General features: G+C 43.0%; 1 protein-coding gene across 3 annotated transcripts in view; it reads left to right on the top strand.

Annotated features, from left to right (window-relative positions):
• The window catches only part of LOC143281171 (metastasis-associated protein MTA3-like), a 56,326-nt gene that overhangs the window by 4,414 nt on the left and 31,773 nt on the right, over positions 1 to 20,139 (top strand). For all 3 annotated transcript variants that reach the window (XM_076586200.1, XM_076586199.1, XM_076586201.1), the window contains exons 4-8: positions 11,578 to 11,631; positions 17,054 to 17,436; positions 18,058 to 18,175; positions 18,562 to 18,764; positions 19,768 to 19,956. In XM_076586200.1, the coding sequence (XP_076442315.1) occupies positions 11,578 to 11,631; positions 17,054 to 17,436; positions 18,058 to 18,175; positions 18,562 to 18,764; positions 19,768 to 19,956 (947 nt within the window). The remainder of the gene's footprint in view (positions 1 to 11,577; positions 11,632 to 17,053; positions 17,437 to 18,057; positions 18,176 to 18,561; positions 18,765 to 19,767; positions 19,957 to 20,139) is intronic.

Raw genomic sequence — 20,139 nt, 5'->3', positions numbered from 1 at the left:
TACTGGTTAGAACACAATGAAACAAAAGTGGGACTTAGTCGAAAGGCAGCCTGGACAAAGTGTACACCTTGGTTGGTTTGGATTGATATGCAGGTTTGGGTTTGTGAATAAAAATGAAAGTATAAAGCTGCTCTCTTTAGGGCTGTTTGTGGTTCATTGCTGTGTAAGCGAAAATCATGTTAAGCTGCAGTTTTAGGACTGTATGACTTCTGGTCTGCATTTAAAGGAAGAAAATCTTTCTTTTAGCCTAAGACACCAGCACCCATGTTATTAATCTTATCTCTCTGGCTACAAATTCTGGACAGACAACTTCAACTGCTCATATGTGTTTATTGCATGCCAATAATGATATTAAGATGCTTTATTGAAATTATTCTATGCCAGTACTTGAATTGAGCGAACTTGCTGAGTATTAGAATCTGACATCTGTATTCATCAATCAAAGTTGATTTCTGATTGAATTTTCCATGTGGATATATATATTTTTTGGTAGCTACATTTGTTATGAACTATCTGGATGGTTAAATCCTGAAAAAGAGGGGAACAGATTAAAAGTTTTATAAATAAGAATAAATAACTGGAAGTTGTTTGGATATTCTTGAAAAGCTGATCTGACATGCCAAGGATTGTGCAGCTGTGGTTTCTCATTCAGCACAACATTTTATTTCATTTCTACAAAAAACTTTTCTGATATTGAGCAATATAATTTGGATAGATTTACTTCAGCAGTTAATGCATCGTTCAATTCAGTAATTCAGTTACTGTAATTGTTTTTAAAAAATTATTAAAGAAAATTGTTATGTTCCTCAAGAGTTTCTAGTTTATGTTTTGTCAATATCAGAAAGTTGTGATGAAGACAAGGAAAGTTTGAAGCTCTGATGGGTATGATTATAAAACAATAAAAGGCCAGTAGATGAAGGTTGCTTTGGGTGGAATCATTCTCTTTCCAGCACACAACTTTAGGTGCACCAGATGCTTATTTCTGATGGTGAGCAAAAAATATATGGTTTAGAGTTGGACTGCTAGCCCCCACCCTTTGTCTCCCACTTTCCACATTGAATCAAGGTCACTCACACTGAGACAGCTCAAAAGCTCTGGACTAGACAGTTCTGATATGCAGCATATGTCAAGTTTCATCGAAGTTTGACAGTGGCTTTTGATACATAACTTTACATGCAGACAGACCAAAATACACCTGAGAACTTTGGCAAGTTTTAGCTGTGCATCTGACTTTTGTGCTGAAGGTGCACATATCAGTACAAGCTGTGTATTCCAACTGAAACCAGGTCGGAGATGACCCTTTTGGTTGGCTTGGCTTTAAATACGAATTATCTGAGAAATAAGATACTCTGGTCAGACCAAAAAAGGTTACCATGACATTGTTCTTCACACCCATGACATTCTTCACACGAATAACTAAGTAAGGTTAATTTTAGTTTAGGCAGTTCACAGTAGTGCATCAGTTTGTCTAATTTGATACCACTGACTCGTAATCAACATATGGCCACAGTGACTTTTTTGTCGAGTGATTGATTCCACTGTCATGTGACCTAACTGACCACTGTGACATCAGTTTGTCCAGTTTGATACCTGTATTGTTTTGACTGTTTATCGTGTGTAACACCACTGATCATGTGACCAAACATTGCTATTCTGTCTGTCACATCTCTGTATACCAGTGCATTCATCTAGTGCTGGAAAGATTAGCACGAGGACTAAAACTAAAACCATTGACCTGGCCTTGTGAAACTGAGCTATGGTGGTCAAGGTCAAAATCATTTTCAGTGAATATGTTAAAATCTTGTAGCTATAGGTTCAGGTTGTATTGGAGTCGGTTGGGTGGTATTGCTGCAAAATTAGATTTTCATTGAAGGACAGCCTTGAGTACACTCACACTCATACATTTGTGAATGTCATTTTAACACACACAGCACAGTCTGTCATGCCATAACCTCCAGTTTTTAAGGAAGATTTGTTTTTTTTCTTAAGAATCAGCATGGAGAGAAAATGTTTATTTTCATAATAGACTCGTTTGTTCTGTGTTTATGCTGTAAAGAGTATTTAGATTAATTAAGATGATGTCATCATTTTATGATCATCAAGTGGATTGACATAACACAGCTGAAAAGACAAAGCTGATGTAGAGACATCAGTGTAAAAGTTGCCTGTTAGAAGAGAGACGGCAGAAGGGGAAGGAACTGTGTTTGAAATGGACAGATGCTGTCTTCCACAACACCCCCATCCAAGGCGAAAGATAACAGTTTTCAAGCGATTTTGAAGGTTTAGAAAATAAAACGGTGCATGCATGCATGTATCTACACATGAACTCATTCACATACGTTCACACACACACACACACACATATATACAATTATATATATTATACACATGCCCACATACATATCACCATGACATGACAAGGATTAGTCTGGTTTTTGTCTCAAGTGTAAGTATTGATTATTTTAGTGTGTAAATCTATAGAAATGAAATGTATCATTTGAAGAATGTCACCATGTCTGTTATTCAGTTTATTGGTAAAAAGCAACAGTAAGCTGCTTTGACATTCAGGCAGTTTACCTCCACCCCTTTCTTTCCCCCCAGCCCCTTTAACCCAGTGGGGGATGGGGGTGTAGGGACACACAATGCATACACAGTCACATTTCTCAGGCTTGTAATTGTGTTAAAAGTTGCACATTTTCACTTTAGCACAAACTCGACGAAGTTTTGTCTTTTTATTTTCAATGTTTGTTATACAAAAAATTAATCTCTCTCTTGAAGACAGTCTACACACACACACACACACACACACACACACACACACACACACACACACCAGTCCCAGTATTTGCAGATGAAGAAGCACACACACACACACACACAGTGACACGCACGCACAGTGACACACACACACACACACACACACACACACACACACACACACACACACACACGTTCACCAGTCCAGACATGAATGTGCATTCGCATAAACATACTGACACATACATTTACCCATGCATGTGCACAAATGCACACACATATGCACACATGTGCATTCACACACACTAACACATTATACACACAATTGCAAACACCCTCACACCCCCCACAGTGACACATGTGCTTGCATACACGCACACACAAATATATATATATATATATATATTCACATTCATATACACACACTCACATACACACACACATATATGCTCACACATGTTTACACACACACACACATAGCCCCCTCTCCCTCTCCCATATACACACACACCACACCGCATTGACACATGCTTGAACGCACACACCCACAAAAGCACAAGCATACTTCTACACTCACATACATGCACACAGACATGACCTCATACACACAACACATACACAAACACACACACATGTTCACACACAATTTTCACACACGTACATGTTCACACACATGTTCACACATACACATATCCACACCCACACCCACACACACACTCGTATACACACTTGCATACATGCACATACACGCGCACTTGTAGTTACACACACAATAACAACACACACAGACACTCACACACGCATGTTCACACATACACACACACATGCATGTTCACACACGTACACACATTCCACACATTTACACACACACACACACACACACAAAGTCAGTCTGACTGTTGGGCAGAGTGAAGATCAAATAGTGTTGGTGTTTGGGTGGGGGTTGGGGGGTGGGGGAGGTAGGTAGGCATATTCGAAGGGATTGGGAAATGATAGGTCGGCGATGGAGGACACGCTTTTTATTTTACCAACAATGTAAAATTGACAGACGGGCTGTGAAGGGTTGGGGTGCACACCTGTATGAATTTTACTGATAATTAATTTTTTCAAAATCCCATGCAGACTGAAACTGATCAACGACGTGCATGTTGGTTGTGACTGGGTGGTTGGTTGCACGGTCACCTCAGGCTCTTCTACCAGTCAGTTGTACGACTGTGTGCTATTTTTGTACAGCGCTTGATTTCACAGGACCACACAGTACTCTGTTAGCTGCCATCTTTGAAGATATCATTCCTTCCTCATCCTGTTTGTACAGGGATGGTTGTGGTGGTGGTGGCGGGGGTGGGGGTGGGAGGGGTAGTGTGGGGAGTTGTGAAAGTGGTGTGACTCAGAGAGAGAGAGAGAGAGAGACTGACACAGGCACAGATAGAGAGACAGAGACTGTAGTGGAGAAGCGAGGGAATGGTGGTAGAGGTGGTTGGTCCTTGAAGGTAAGGGGAGGGTGGGGGAGGGGTTATGAAAGAGTGGGGGTGGAGGGGTTGATTGTTATGGGAGTGTTGTTTGTCATGGTGGTCAGATACTTGGTGTTGTTGATTGTGTGGACAGACCTGAACTGAAACACTCACCACCACCACCCCTCCACCCCCCTCACGTTTGCAGAAGAGATGACGTGTGCAGGAAGACAGGGGTGGATGGGTAAGAGCGACGGGGAGGGAGGGCGGGAAGGCGGGAGTGAGTGAGTGAGGGCGGGGATGGGTGGGGGAGGTGGTTGGAGAGTGGGGAGGGGTGGGTAGGCTCTTCTCTCTCTCTTCTGGCTGTTCCATCAAGGTGGCCGCGCCACTCGGCAGAAAGTAGTTCCCGGTTTGTATGTAGGTCAGATAATTATTGTAAAGGATTTTTTTTTTCATCACTTCATCCCTGACGAGGCCTCAATAAACAAAGGTCAGAGCGAGGTAGACTAGAAGCGTGGCATTGAAAGTGGGTGGTGGTGGTGGTGGTGGTAGTGGTGGTGGTGAGTTGGGGTGTGGTGGTGGTGGTGGTAAGGGTGGTGGTGGTGGTGGTTCTTTGCATCAAGCACATTGATCAGTGGTCGAACTCGGGGAATGTCAGCCATGCTTCGTGTCATCGTGGTGGTGGGGAAGGTGGTGCTCTAGGGGGCGGGGGAGGGGGTGAGAAGCAGGGGGTGGGGGGATTGGAATGGGGGGGGGGGGGGCTATGAGTTGGGGAGGGAGAGTTGCAACCTCTATCTCCCCTCTCCACCCAACCCAGCCCTACCTCCCCCCTCCCCCCTCTCCCCCCTCCCCCTCCTTCCAGTTCACCCACGCTCTCCTCCACTGCCACCAACACCACCCCTCACTATCGCGTCTCCCTCTCCACTCGGTTTCTCTTTCCCTTCTCCGCCATTCTTTCCGCCTTCCATCTTCCTCTTTACCACCCCTCCCTTCCCCACTCTCCCCCCCCCCCATTTCCCTCACTCTACCCCCTTCCAACCTTCCTTTCCTACTTCACCACCACCTCCCTTTCACACCCCCTCCCTTTTGACAGTTCCCCCTCCCTTTATTCTGTTACCCCCCCCCCTCGTTCCCCCCCCCCCTATTTATTCCTCCACCATCACTACCCTCCTCCTCCTCCCTCCCCCCACCTCCTCGACGTCCTCCCTCCTCTCGTTCACCGCCCCCCCCCTCCCCCCTTTTGGCCTTCCTTTATCTTCTCCCCCCCTCCCCCCCCCCCGCCCCCAGCACACCCTCCTTCCCTCCCCTCCCCCTCCCGCTCCCCCTTCTTTCTCCTTTCCTCCCCCAACCTCCCCTCCCCCTGTCTTTGTACGCCTTGCTTGGGTTGCCTGGGCAAATGCCATCTGTCGCAGCAGCCTGCTCATTTTATACCATATTTGCAATTTGAATTTTGGATTTTGAAAATGATAACAACTTTTGTTGTTTGTCACCCCCCACCTACCCCTGTTTTTTTTTTTTTTTTTTTTAAGTCAAGAAACTGTTTTGCGTCAGTCGCAAGAATCAGTCTTCTGTCATGCGAGTTTTGACAAATGAATTTTTTTTCTGTCTGTATGATTAGTTAGACACACAGAATGATAGCTACATATTTATTATGTACTGTTAATTGTTAAATGTTCTGCCAATGCTGACATGTTTCCCCTTGTTTCTGTCAGAGACTATCCCCTCTTCAGTCTCCTTTGTCAAACTCTTCAATCTACCAGACTGTCCGTTCAGTGATTGTGACAAACTGTTTTTTCCCCACATGACATGCAAGTCAGCTGTCTTTTGTCTGTCTTCATATTGAACCGCCCTTTTGAAAAAAAAAAGCTTCTTCATCATCTCGTGACAAACTACTTGTTCTGTCAGTGTCAACTGACGATGCCATACTTTTTTTTTTTTTAAACCCAGTCACAGAGTTGTGTCAGGGCCACTGGTGTTCTGTGGATGCTTTGCTTGCCAGCCTGCCTGCCTGCCTGTCTGCCTGCCTATCTGCTTCTTGCATAACACCAGCTTTTCCAGTCTTTGTCTGTGGCTGGCTCAGTCTGTCAGTCTGTTCTCTCCTCCCCTCCCCATCCTCCCCCCCCCCCACTCTCTCTCTCCCTCTCCTTCCCATCCTCTCCCCATGTGTCTGTCTCTGTGTGTGTCTCTCTCCTCCCTCCCTCCCCTCCCCATTTCTCTCTCTGTCTCTCCCTCCCTGCTTCTCCCTCTCTCAGTCTGTCTCTCAGTGTCTGTCTCACTGTTGTTTTTTTTCCTGCCTGCCATTTGCAAAGCACAAGACTGCTGTCTGTCAGTGCTTCTTGCTGTCTGTCCTGATGATCATTTCCTATCAATGCATTGTACCTTTTTTTTTTTCACTCGGCTGTCTGTCTTTCTCGTTTCAGTCCATCCAAATCTTTTCCTATCAGTGCAGTGTACAGTTTTTTTCCTGCCTGGTCCGTTTGTCTGTGTCCTGATCTTTTCCTATCAGTGCAGTGTACAGTTTTTTCTTGCCTCGTCCGTTTGTCTGTCTGTCCCGATCTTTTCCTATCAGTGCAGTGTACAGTTTTTTCCTGCCTCGTCATTTGTCTGTGTTCCGATCTTTTTCTATCAGAGGCAGTTGTCAGTTTTTGCTGCCTCGTCCGTATGGTCCCGATCTCCTCAGTGCAGTGTACAGTTTTTTCCTGCCTCGTCCGTTTGCCTGTCTGTCCCCGATCTTTTCCTATCAGTGCAGTGTACAGTTTTTTCCTGCCTCGTCCGTTTCCCTGTCTGTCCCGATCTTTTCCTATCAGTGCAGCTGTACAGGTTTTTCCTGCCTCGTCCGTTTGTCTGTCTGACCTGATCTTTTCCTATCAGTGCAGTGAACAGTTGTTTCCTCCCTCATCTGTCTATTTGTCTGTCTGTCTGTCTGTCTGTCTGTCCTGATCTTTTCCTGTCAGTGCAGTGTACAGTTCCGTCGTCTGTCTATTTGTCTGTCTCTCTCTCTGTCCTGACCTTTTCGCGTCATTGCAGTGTACAATTGTTTCCTCCGTCTGTCTGTCTGTCCTGATCTTTTCCTAATACTTAGTGCAGTAGTGGTTTTTTTTCCTTTCTCTCCTTTTTCCGTCTGTCTGTCCTGATCTATTCCTATCACTCACTATCAGTGCAGTGTAGAGTTTTTGTTCTTCTTTTAATCTTTGTCTGTCCTGATCTTTTCCAGTCAGTGCATTGTACTGTATTTCTTCCTCTACTTCTTTGTCTGTCTGTCTGTCTGTCTGTCCTGATCTTTTCCTATCAGAGCAGAAGTATACAGTTTCTTTCCTCCTTTGTCTGTCTTTCCTGATGTATTCCTATCAGTGCGGTGTACAGTTTTTTTCTTTTCCTATCAGTACAGTGTACAGTTGTTTCCTCCCTCCTCTGTCTGCCTGTCTCAGTATCTGTCTGTCCTGATCTTTTCCTATTTCTTAGTGCAATAGTGTTCAGGTTTCTTTTCTCATTTGTCGGTCTGTCTGTCCTGATCTATCCTTACAACTCGGTATCAGTGCAGTGTAGAATTTTTTTTTTTCTGCTTTCTTTGTCTGTCTGTCTGTCCTGATCTACTCCTATCACTAGTATCAGTGTGGTGTACAGTTTTCTTTCCTCTTTTGTCTGTTCATTTATCTGTCCTGATCTTATCCTATCAGTGCGGTGTACGGTTTTTTCCCTTCCTTGTCTGTCTTGTCAGTCTGTCTGTCCTGATCTGTTTCTCTCAGTGCGATGTACAGTATTTTTTCCCTTTCTTTTGTTTTTGGTCAGTTTCCTTTCTTTCTGTGTTTGTCTGTCCATCTGATGGGCATAAAGATCAGAGCTGAAGGTTCTTGGTTTGATCCTTCTTTTGGTGCCTGGTGGGTGAAGGGTTTATTTTTTTTTCTTATCTTGCAGGTCACTGCATGTGCAGACTTGCTAGTGCCTTAATCCCTTTACTGCGTAAAGCATGCAGAAAATTAAATAGATGTGAAATATCGCATAATTCTTGTCAGCATTCAGTGGGTTATGGAAACTACAAACATGCCCAGTATGCACACCCCTGAAAACAGAGTAAAGCGGCCAATGCAAACAGGGTAAAAACGGTCATACATGTATACATATTAAGTCCTGTTGTAGATCAACGATGATATTATGAGATGATATGAGTGAACATAGAGAGTGCTGAGGAAGAAGTCTGTGTGGGAGTGTCTCTGGCTGTTGCAACTGTACCTTCCATCATTCTCTCTCATTCCCCTCCCATCCCCCCTCCCTAGCCCTTCACCACTCCCTATGTCCAGTGTAAGAAAACCATATTGATATATAGAGTGCTATGAATATTCCCATGTCATACAGGCTAGTGGCTGACAGTAAAACATTTTCCAGTTTGAATTTTACTTTCTGTCCATTGTGTGTATGTGTGTGTGTGTGTGTTTACTTTTCGTCCATCTCATTGTGTTTTAGAGTTCAAATTTTACTTTCTGTCCATGTGTGTCTGTGTGTGTGTGTGTGTGTTTACTTTTTCTCCATCTCTGTGTGCGTGTGCGTGTGTGTGTGTGTGTGTGAATAAGAGAGAGAGAGAGAGAGAGCGTTTTTACTTTCTCTCCATCTCACTCACAGTGTGTCACTGCATGTGAGAGTGTGTGTGTGTGTGTGTGTGTGTAAACATGGTATCTGTCTGCCACTCCTGTCTGCATGGGTCTCCTGTGTGGTGGGATTTTTGTGTTGTCTGTTTTTCTCTATGGCCTTTCTGCATCTGTTGACAGAAAAACATTCAGATCAGGGGACACAGCATCAGTGCAAAAAGTACATAGGTGCAGTAGTGTACAGTGTGTGAGCATATGTTCATGTATGTGTGGCGCATGCACCTCCCCTACACACACACACACACACACACACACACACACACACACACACAACAACCCCCCTCTATCCCTCCGCAAGGTACACAGTAACACTTACAGTGACACAAAGAGTGATGCACACATACACACAGACACTCACACTCACACATACATACATACAAACACACTCACACAACCCCCCACCTGTCAGCCCCCCCACCCCCCACCCCGATCTCCTCTAGCTGCACACAAACACACCAAGAGTGACACAAAGACTGATGCACACACACACGCACACACACACACACACACACACACACACACACACATTTAACCCCTCACTTTGAGGCTTCATCTCTTGTCTGAAGGTAGTAAAAGTTTTTTAAATTTTTTTAAGATTGTTTTGATGGTTAAAAAATGCATTTAACTAAATTTTAGAACACACACATACACACGCGCACACACAGAGTAATGCTCTTTGACTTTCCATTTTTGTTTTAACTGTTTATGCAAGGATGTTTGTCACTCTGTGTGTGTGTGTATGTGTGTGTGTGTGTGTGTGTGGGTGTGCTTGTGTGTGTGTGTGTGTGTGTGTGTGTGTGTGTGTGTGTGTGTGTACTTGAATGTTGAAAGAGAAAATATTGCTTCCTTCACAGTACTTCAGTGAGTTTAAAATAGATATCAGCTTTAAGTTTTAACATTGCCATTAATTTGTGTTCAGTACTGACAAGCTGGCTATGAAGGGCTTCAGTGTTTATTGAAAAGAAAGAAGAATAGCAGGAAGAAAAACACTCAAATGAATTTAGCAGTTGTGCTGAGAGCCTGATGTTCATTGTAACCATGGAGGCTGACAATGCTCCTCCACCCTCTCCATCTTACCTTCCCATCAGCACACATAACTTGCTTTCTCGCTTTGTATATAAATTTGGGAACAGAGAGAGAGAGAGAGAGAGAGAGACTCTGTGTGTGTGTGTGTGTGTGTGTGTGTGTGTGTGTGTGTGCATTTTTCGATTGGAAAAACAAATAAAACTGCATGCAGGAAAAAAACACACAAAAAAGGGTGGCGCTGTAGTGAAGCGACGCGCTCTCCCTGGGGAGAGCAGCCCGAATTTCACACAGAGAAATCTGTTGTGATAAAAAGAAATACAAATACAAATTCAGTTACTCCCAAACACATGCATCAACACAGACACTTGTTCCGTCCACACACTTTGTGCCATGACACAAAGGAATAGTTGAGTTGTTTAAATAACTAAAACAGGGGTCTTTGGGTTGATGAACAGTGGACAGATTCTGACAGGCTGGAGAAACAGTCAGCACTGCAAACTACCAACTAGACATGGTGATCAGAGAGAAACTGAAACATAGCTGGCCGGAATGGGATTTTTGTCTGGAATTAACACTCACAGAATCATTCAGATTTAGATCTTAATAATTGAAGTTCTTTGTGCCTGTATTGCATGTATACTGGACATATGAAATTATGTATTCTGATTGGTGTGTTTATGATATTTGCCCTGTGCTGTTGGAGGCGCCATTGCGGAATAGGTGTTGGATTTCTGATCCAGTGTACACCAGTGATCAGGGTTCGAGGCCCCATTTTGGCAAGGTGTTACGTGTCCTTGGGAAAAGCACTCACTCCCTATTTTCCTCACTTCATCCAGGCATGAATGGGGTACCTGTCTTAAGTTGAGGAAGGTTAAAACGGGCAAAGGATAGGACTGGGTCCTGCCTTCATATGCTGAGCCTTAGATATGGTGAATATCTTCTTTGTTCGTGGGGTGCAACTCCCACGTTCACTTGTATGTACACGAGTGGGCTTTTACATGAATGACCATTTTTGCGCTGCCATATAGGCAGCCATGCTCCGTTTTGGGGGGTAGATACTGGTGTATATGAATTCACCCCCTGATGGCTGTTCAAGGATATGGGAGACTTAACCCTTAACCCCGTGCGGTTGTTGGTATGTACTCGCTGTGGTTGGCTGTTGTAAAACCACCTAGAAGTAGAACAGCAGCAGTTTGAACTTAAAAATAGTAAGATTGTGTTTCCATTTTGTCTTTTTTGTCACAACAGATTTCTCTGTGTGAAATTTGGGCTGCTCACCCCATGAAGAGCGTGTCTCTACACTAGGAACGCCACCCTTTTTTCTTTTTTTTCCCCCATGCGTGCAGTTTTATTTGTTTTTCCTATCGAAGTGGATTTTTCTACAGAATTTTGCCAGGGACAACCCTTTTGTTGCTGTGGGATCTTTCACGTGTGCTAAGTGCATGCTGCACACGGGACCTTGGTTTATCGTCTCATCCGAATGACTAAGTGTCCAGATCACCACTCAAGGTCTAGTGGAGGGGGAGAAAATATTGGTGACTGTACTGTGATTTGAACCAGTGCGTTCAGATTCTCTCACTTCGTAGGTGGACATGTTACCTCTCGGCCATCACTCCACATTAATTGTTTGAATGAAGTCTTCTGGCCTGGTGATTGCCCTGACTTGTTGCTGACTCCTCCATGTTTTTGTGTGTGTGCAGGTAACCAGATGGAAGATGACCAGGAAAGAAAAGGCAGCGGGTCCAAATCACCATGTGAGTATTGACCACTGTTTTCTCCCTTCCTCCCTCCCTCCCTCCCTGCCCACCTACTCCCTTTCCACCTCTCTCTGGGCTTTTCTGCTTTGTGGCTTGTAGGGTGTGGGCTTTGTCTGTCCATGAACTACTTACACACAGTGTCTTCTGGTGTCTTGATTATTCACACTGCCTGTACCTGTGTAGACCTGTGTGTTTCTCTGTTTCTGTATCATGAGTGTCTTCCTCTCTCTGTGAATGTGCTTCTCTGTGAATGTGTTTCTCTCTGTGTATGCAAGTGCGTTCCTCTCTAAGTGAAAATACCACTATAGGGATGTGTTTTTCTCTGTGTATGTGAGTCTTGTCTGTCACAGTATATGTTTCTCTCTGTGTGCATGTGAGTGTTTCTCACTCTCAGTGTGTGTGAATGTGTTTATCTGTGTATGTGAGTGCATTTCCCTCTTTGTGTATTTGAGTGTATTTCTCTCTGCATTTGATTGTCTTGTGATTTCTCTTTCAGTGTATATGAGTGTTTCTCCATGTATGTGAGTGTGTTTCTCTCTCTGTATGTGAGTGTTTTCTGTCTCTGTATATGAGTGTGTTTCTCTCTGTGTATCTGCATGCAAGTGTGTTCTGAGTGTGTTTCTCTGTGTATGTGAGTACGTTTCTCTGCATCTGTGTGAGCCTGTTTCTCTTTCTGTATATGTGAGAGTTTCTTTGTCCTTGATTTTCTTTTGATTCTCTTTTTACATGTTGTCTCAGCAGGGATTTAATGGAAAAATAATCTCCAGGTATTTACTGGCATGTTATTAATGCTTATTTCCATTTTCATCATTTTTGACCCAGTCTTTTACAGTTGCACATACTGAATTGGGATCACAGACGATAACATGACCATTTGCAAATGCACAGATTTTTTAAATTGATGACTGACTGACCAGACATGAGTGTGTCATTGACTGACAGGGAGTGAGTGACAACAAAACTAAATGTATAATGGATTGACAAGTGGTAATTGTATAATTTACTATAATTTATAAAGCTGTATAAAAAAAACCCCAGTGTATTAAAGCTGTTCATAGAGAGATGCTGGTGAAGGTGAAAATGAGATAGCACTCATAATAAAACTGTCGTGGGTAGAATTTTCAGTGCTGTACCATAATTTGGGGGTTATTACAAAAGTGGTACAGACCAACAGTGCAAAAAATAAAGGTCTGAATTCAAGCAAAAAAGAGAGAGATGTATTAAGAATGTATTGGGCACTTATTCAGTCAGCTGCGATGAGAAAGACTTTACAGAACTCAACAGCAGCTAAGTCAAGACTAAAGGTTGAATGGTGTAAACAATTGCCAAAGCACTCTTTTATTTCACATAAAGTTGAAGAAGACAGACATGAAAACTACAGAAAAGATTCAAAGAAAGATCAGGTCAGAGCTGCGGGTTGTGACATGTGAGCCAGCTGTACACAGACAGCGACAGAATGACTGCGTGGACGTTATCTGAGTGGTGACTTCTTCACAGGATATTTCATCTTCTGAAAATTGTTTCTGTCTTTGGCTGTCCAGGCTTTCATGGTTTGTGTGTTCAGAAAGTTTTCTGGGTTTTTCTTGAGAAAGCGCTCAGTTAATTCTTTTGTTGTTCTTCAATTTTTCACAAAGGCTTCTCTTACCTTTTTATTTCTATTAATGTTTCTGTTTCTCTTACTGCGTCTCCTTCTCCCTGTCAGTGATACTTCTTAAAGATCAACCCCTTCTCTCTCTGTCTCTGGCTCTTTTTCGGATTGTTTGTTATTTTCATAGTGTCAGCTGCTCAGCATAGTCTTTGTTGTTATTTTCTGAAGGCAATTGTTGGACTGGTAAGACAAGTATTACCTCCAAGTGTCAGCGTTTGAAAAGAGATGCTGGGGTGATGTAAGAAACTGACCTTTACATTTTTGCTCTGATGATGTTTGAACTGCTCAGATGTTTGGAATAAGTTATTTGTTTAATTTTTCTTTGTTTTATTTTATACATAATTTTCAAGAGGTCATGAGATATTTGGATGGAAACACTTGGAAATAAATTATGAACACAGACCAGCACATTCTTCCTGGATAGAAGCGAGTGAGTGACATGTCATGATATGGGTGAACAACAGTTTACTGATTTTGTCTCTTTGAAGAGAGCAGATGTTGTCTGTTTTTAGATTTTTTGGTTAGAAATAAGAGCAGTTGTCATACCTAGTATGTGTTTTGTGTGTGTGTGTGTGTGTGTGTGTGATGTTTGGTTTGTCAGGATTAAGCATAGTTCTTCTGGAGGACTTGGTTCATTGTTTCAAGCCAAGGTCATGGTAACCTCCTGAATGTTACATTTGTGTTTCTAATGAGAACTGTATCAAGCTGAATATTTTGTTTCCTTGAGGATTTTACTTAGGTAAGGTTACAATAGCAAACTTTGCATTGCTGCAAAGGTTATGAAACAATTCCCAAACCGTGCTATATAAATATATATAAAGTAGGCTTGTTTCCCATCTGTTTTTTTGTTTTGTTTTGTTTTTGTTTTTTTCACTGTCGCGATGATTCCCGCATGCACACGTGTGCGCGCATGTACTTCTTTGTTTTTGTTCTACAGGCACACTTTCTCGATCTCCCTCTGTCTCTTTCCCTCTCTCTCCATGTCATGGTCATGGTATCTCCTTGTCTCTGTCTCTTTCTTTATCTTATCTTCTGTTTTGTTCTGTCACTTTCTTTCTTTTTCTCTCTGGCTGTGGCTGACTGGGTGTCACTTTGTCTAAATTACCCTTTTTACATCTCTGTTTCTCTCCCTGTGTCTCATTGTCAGTCTGTTTCTCCCTGTCCTTTGCCCTTCAAAAAACATTGAGTGATAGACATACATGCAGACATGTATTGATATACATTCAGACGTGTACTTAGAGACATGTACAAGCAGACTTGTGCACATCCAGATATTTGTTTGCACTCAGAGACATATGTACAAGCAGTCATGTGCACATCCAGGTATTTATTTGCACCCAGTCAGAGACGTGTAAAAGCAGATGTGCACATCCAGGTATTTATTTGCACTCAGTCATAGACATGTAAAAGCAGATGTGCACATCCAGGTGTTTATTTGCACTCAGTCATAGACATGTAAAAGCAGATGTGCACATCCAGGTATTTATTTGCACCCAGTCAGAGACATGTAAAAGCAGATGTGCACATCCAGGTATTTATTTGCACCCAGTCATAGACATGTAAAAGCAGATGTGCACATCCAGGTATTTATTTGCACCCAGTCAGAGACATGTAAAAGCAGATGTGCACATCCAGGTATTTATTTGCACCCAGTCAGAGACATGTAAAAGCAGATGTGCACATCCAGGTATTTATTTGCACTCAGTCAGAGACATGTAAAAGCAGGTGTGCACATCCAGGTATTTATTTGCACTCAGTCATAGACATGTAAAAGCAGATGTGCACATCCAGGTATTTATTTGCACTCAGTCATAGACATGTAAAAGCAGATGTGCACATCCAGGTATTTGTTTGCACCCAGTCAGGGACATGTACAAGCAGTCACATGCACATCCAGGTATTTGTTTGCACCCAGAGACGATGTACAAGCAGTCATGTGCACATCCAGGTATTTGTTTGCACTCAGTTGGAGACATGTACAAGCGGACATGTGCACATCCAGGTATTTGTTTGCACTAAGTCAGAGACATGTGCAAGCAGATATGTGCACATACAGGTATTTGTTTGCACCCAGAGACCTGTACAAGCAGATATGTGCACACACAAGTATTTGCACTCATGCAATGATGTATTTACATACTGGCATGTGTTCATACAGGCATGTTTATGTGCAGGTCTACATTTACATAGGCATGTGCACATGCAGATGTGTATACAGACATGTACACATACACACATGTGTAAATGCAGACGTGTACTTGCACTCACAACCTGTCTTTTCTCACTGACTGAAGAGAAGAAAGGTAAACAGAATGTGGGTAAATAGAAGGCCCAAAACAAGTACATTCACAGTGCTCGAAATTTCCTTAAAAACTAAAACTATATTTCCATGGTATTTCAACATGAAAATGAGGAAGGACAATACCTTGAAGATAATTGAAAAGAGAAGGCTGTGTGTGTGAATTAGGCTAACAACAACAGATAGTGATTGTTTCACTTTGGCATACACACACTGTTCCACTCTCAGTGTGTGTGTGTGTGTGTGTGTGTGTGTGTGTGTGTGTGTGTGTGTGTGTGTGAGATAATGATGATGATTGTTTCCTTTCTGAATAAAGACCCACATAATGTATGAGAGTGTGCAGACTCTCTATGTGTGTGTGTGTGTGTGTGTGTGTGTGTGTGTGTGTTTGTGTGTGTGTGCGTGTGTGTGTGTGTGTGTGTGTGTGTGTGTGTGTGAGTACTCGCTGTGTGTGTGTGTGTTCTGATACAGCACAAAAAGATCTTGGTGGAAATTCATTGCATCACCACCAGTGCATTATCCTTTATCATGAGGTCTGACTGCTTTTTATGCATTTATGACTGAGGTTTTACAAATGACAAACAGGGAAGTTTGTCAAGAGAAACAATTTTTTAACTGAATTGCTTGGATTTGAACTGTAGCTTTCTCTTTGTTATTCACACTCAGTCTGAAGTAAACAGGATCATATGGGAAAAGTTTTGTCGCAGGGTTTTGCAGTTGCCTGCAGCAGTACGGATTGTATGCTGTCCTAATTGTTGGATATCAGAAGGGGGTTGGTCACCCAGTATATACTTTATGACATAAATGACTTAAAAGTGAATGCATTGATTCATTACTTCAAAGCCTAGTCAGTGCACGTTTGTAGAAAGCCACAGGGTATATGGAGTGTTTTCATCAGCTATTGTTGCAATTAGTATTTTAAGAACAAGTGAAATGTAACCTGTATGTATTCTTGTATTGATGTATTTTTACACGAGAAATTCTTCGGCACTAATCATGGAATCTAAAAATGTCAAAATCTGTTCCTGTAGCTTGCCTCGTTGTGAAAGGGACAGGAAATTGAAAAGAGAAGACTCAGCGTTTTGGAGGTGGCATGTGCTTTTTTTCTACTTATATACACACACACACACACACACACACACACACACATACATACATACATATTTTATTGCTTATATTTTTTGTTATCTATCTTCCTCCTTTCTTGACTAGAAGAGTAAACAAAGGCCTGCATGCAGTCTTCCCTCCCATTGATTTACTATTGTTGTATCTGTACACTGGGCAGCAGAAAAACATCTCTGAAACATGCATGACTCATTGTCATCATCCATGGTTTTGTCATTATCCAGGGTATCTGGATGATTTCCTTGACATTGACGCAGGTGACTGTGTGTCATGGAAGTCCTGTGAACAGACTTGCTTTGACCTATCATGTTTCTCATACAGTGATCTGTTTCTGTGTTTGCTTTCAGCACCAACGCCAGATGCTCAGAACGGCACAGAAAACAGCAACGGCAACGCTAACTCAAACAGCAACAGCAGCGGAAACGGCAACGATGCCAACGCTGCCACCACCACCATCGCCAACACCAACACCACCACCACCGCCACCAACAACACAGCCACCACCAACAATAACAACAACAGCAGCAACAGCAACAGCAACCCTGGCACAGAGGACGGGGAGCCGAAGCCGTTCTGTGATATACCAGAGAAGCAGAGGCACCAGCTGAAGCACAGAGAACTGTTTTTGTCTCGACAGGTGGAGACCCTTCCGGCCACACACATACGTGGCAAGTGTGTGGTCACTCTGCTCAACGAGACGGAGAACCTCATGTCGTACCTCAACAAAGAGGTCAGTGGGATGGTCACCCCTGCTGCGGGGGGGGGGGGGGGGGGGGTGGTACTTTTTTGTGTGTTTTTTCTTTTTTTTTTTGTTTTGTTTCCAAAACATATGGGTGGGGTTGTTTTTGTATTGTTCAGATTTCCCTACAGACATTTTGGTGATTTTCTTTATGATTTAGAAAAAAAAGAATTTTTTGTTTAAAATTATTTTTTTTGTGTGTGTGCACAGGAGCTGTGTTTGAGTTGACATTACCTGGACGATGACCTGTGTCGTTGTCCAGGCTTTGATTGACCATGGATTTGGGTCTGAGAGAGTGAGAGTGAATCAGCTGGCACATGTTGAACAAATGACAGGCTGTTGTCTTCATACCTTCTCTCACATCTCTGTGTGCATTTGCACACACCTGTGTGTGTGTGTGTGTGTTCTAATTGATAGGCTTTTTTTTTTTCTTTTCCTTTTTTTTGGTGGGGGTGGTGGTGCATGTTTTGTTGTTTTGTTTTTTTTAATTTTTTTTTTACTGCTCTTTCATCCAGAGAACTGGTTGTTAAATTTTTTTGTTAAAGCAGTTGTGTTTACTCCAATACTGTCGTGAAATAACAGCAACTAACTTCCTTTGGTTTGTTTTTGCAGGACACATTTTTCTATTCACTGGTGTACGACCCCCAACAGAAGACGTTGTTAGCTGACAAAGGGGAGATCAGGGTGGGCTCAAAGTTCCAGGCGGAAATTGTGGCTTTGTTGAAAGAAGGTCAGTGCTTCCAGGTTTTAATTTATACAGGGTTTTGGGGGAGTCTGAGAGTCTGCTGCTGTTCTGTGTGTGTGTGTGTGGGTGTGGGTGTGGTGTGGTGTGGTGTGGTGTGGTATGAGTGTGTGTGTGTCTGTATGTGTTTGTGTATGATCAAGTGTGTGGGTGCGTGTGATGTGCATTGGAATGTGTGTATATAGATGTGACATAGTTCATGAGAAAGTGAAACTGGATTCTGAATGGTAATATGTATCAGCATATTTGTACACATAGGCTGCGTGTTTATTTGGGGGGCAGGTAACCGCTGTAATAACCTATAGTAAGTGTAGATGTATTTCAGTCCAAAAGTTGTCCCTGACCTTACTCTTTGTGCATTGTTGCCCATGCAGGCGAGGTGGACGAGCGAGACGGGCAGGTGCTGGAGACGTTGGAGTGGAGCCCAGACAACAACCTGAGCAAGAAGGAGATCGACCAGTTCCTGGTGATCGCACGCTCTGTGGGCACCTTCGCCCGTGCCCTGGACTGCACCAGCACTGTCCGCCAGCCCAGTCTGCACATGAGTGCTGCCGCCGCGTCCAGGGACATCACTCTGGTCAGTGCTTAGTGGTGGGAGGAGGGCGGGGATTTTTGTGTCCAGTATTAACTCATTCTAGTCCAGGTTTGAGCTAACTCATACCATGATTACTTCCCCTATGGACCAGATAAAAGTATTCTCGTACCAACGCCCTATTCTAATTTTGTTCATTCTTGCTTGGTACAGTTGGCATTCTAAACTGAGTCGTTTACGGATTCCGGAAGCATGGATACGAAGCTTTGACTGATTTACCTACAATGCTCCATTGATTTTCACTGTTTTAGTGAACCACCCTGTTTTTCCTGCAGTGATCTCATGTAGTGCTGGTTTAGGGAAGTTGTAGCAGGCATGTAGCCGTGGGATAGAATGAGTAATGTCACGGGTTTTTAGGAATCGTAATATACTGTGAAGGATTATTTTTTCATGCTTTTGTTGGGAGCTTGTATCAGCATATACTTCCTGCTTTTCCCCCCCACTCCTTCCCCACATCTTCATCTTCCCCCCCCCCCAACCCCCCATGTTTTCCTACCTGTTCTCTTAGCTTTTCCCCAGTTCCCTCATTCTTTACACTGCTTAGACTTATTGATCTTGTCAGTTCCTGTATTGTAGTTTTGGAGGTAGGTATGTTGTCATTGCTGTTTTGTCAAAGCGAGAACTTTGGTGTGAGGATTTTGTAAAGGCGTCAGTGCAATTTGTGAATGGTTATTTATTTAGTGAATTTCAAAAGCATATGTGATGTTGCGCAAATAGATCAGTCGGCATGCATTGACACCCCCTTGAAAGTGTATTGCATTTGATAACTTTTTTGTCACAACATATTTCTCTGTGAAATACTGGCTGCTCTCCCTCAGGGACAGTTGTCTTGGTGTGTAGATACACATATATGTGTTGTTTTTTCATGTGCAGAGGTTTGTTATTATGTACTGTTGATATGTATTGTTTCATGCAAGGTACTTAGAGCCCATTACATGGGGAGTTTGCGCCATGCAAGTATTATGCATTATTATTATTATTATGACAGTTCCACGCGATGAACACGCTGCACAAGCACAACTACGACGGGGCCAAAGCCATCCGCAGCCTGGTGCCGGACGGGGGGCCTGTGCTGTGTCGAGACGAGATGGAGGAGTGGTCAGCCTCTGAGGCCAACCTCTTTGAGGAGGCCCTCGACAAGTATGGCAAGGACTTCAACGACATCCGGCAGGACTTTGTGAGTGCACCTTGTTTCACTGATCTGCTGTATTATATCAAAGATTGACTTAAGCTTACAGTTGGGCCAACAGCAAAGTGAGAGCTGTATGATCAGTGGTTTCTCCATTACAATAGGAAGTCATTTGCAGCTTAGTCTTTTGTGAAGGACTGTGACTCAAGACTAGGAGGCAAGATTACACTA

The sequence above is a fragment of the Babylonia areolata genome, chromosome 4 (genome assembly GCF_041734735.1).
Source record: "Babylonia areolata isolate BAREFJ2019XMU chromosome 4, ASM4173473v1, whole genome shotgun sequence".
In the NCBI taxonomy this organism is placed as follows: Eukaryota; Metazoa; Mollusca; class Gastropoda; order Neogastropoda; family Buccinidae; genus Babylonia; species Babylonia areolata.
This window is presented reverse-complemented; position numbering and strand designations above follow the sequence as displayed.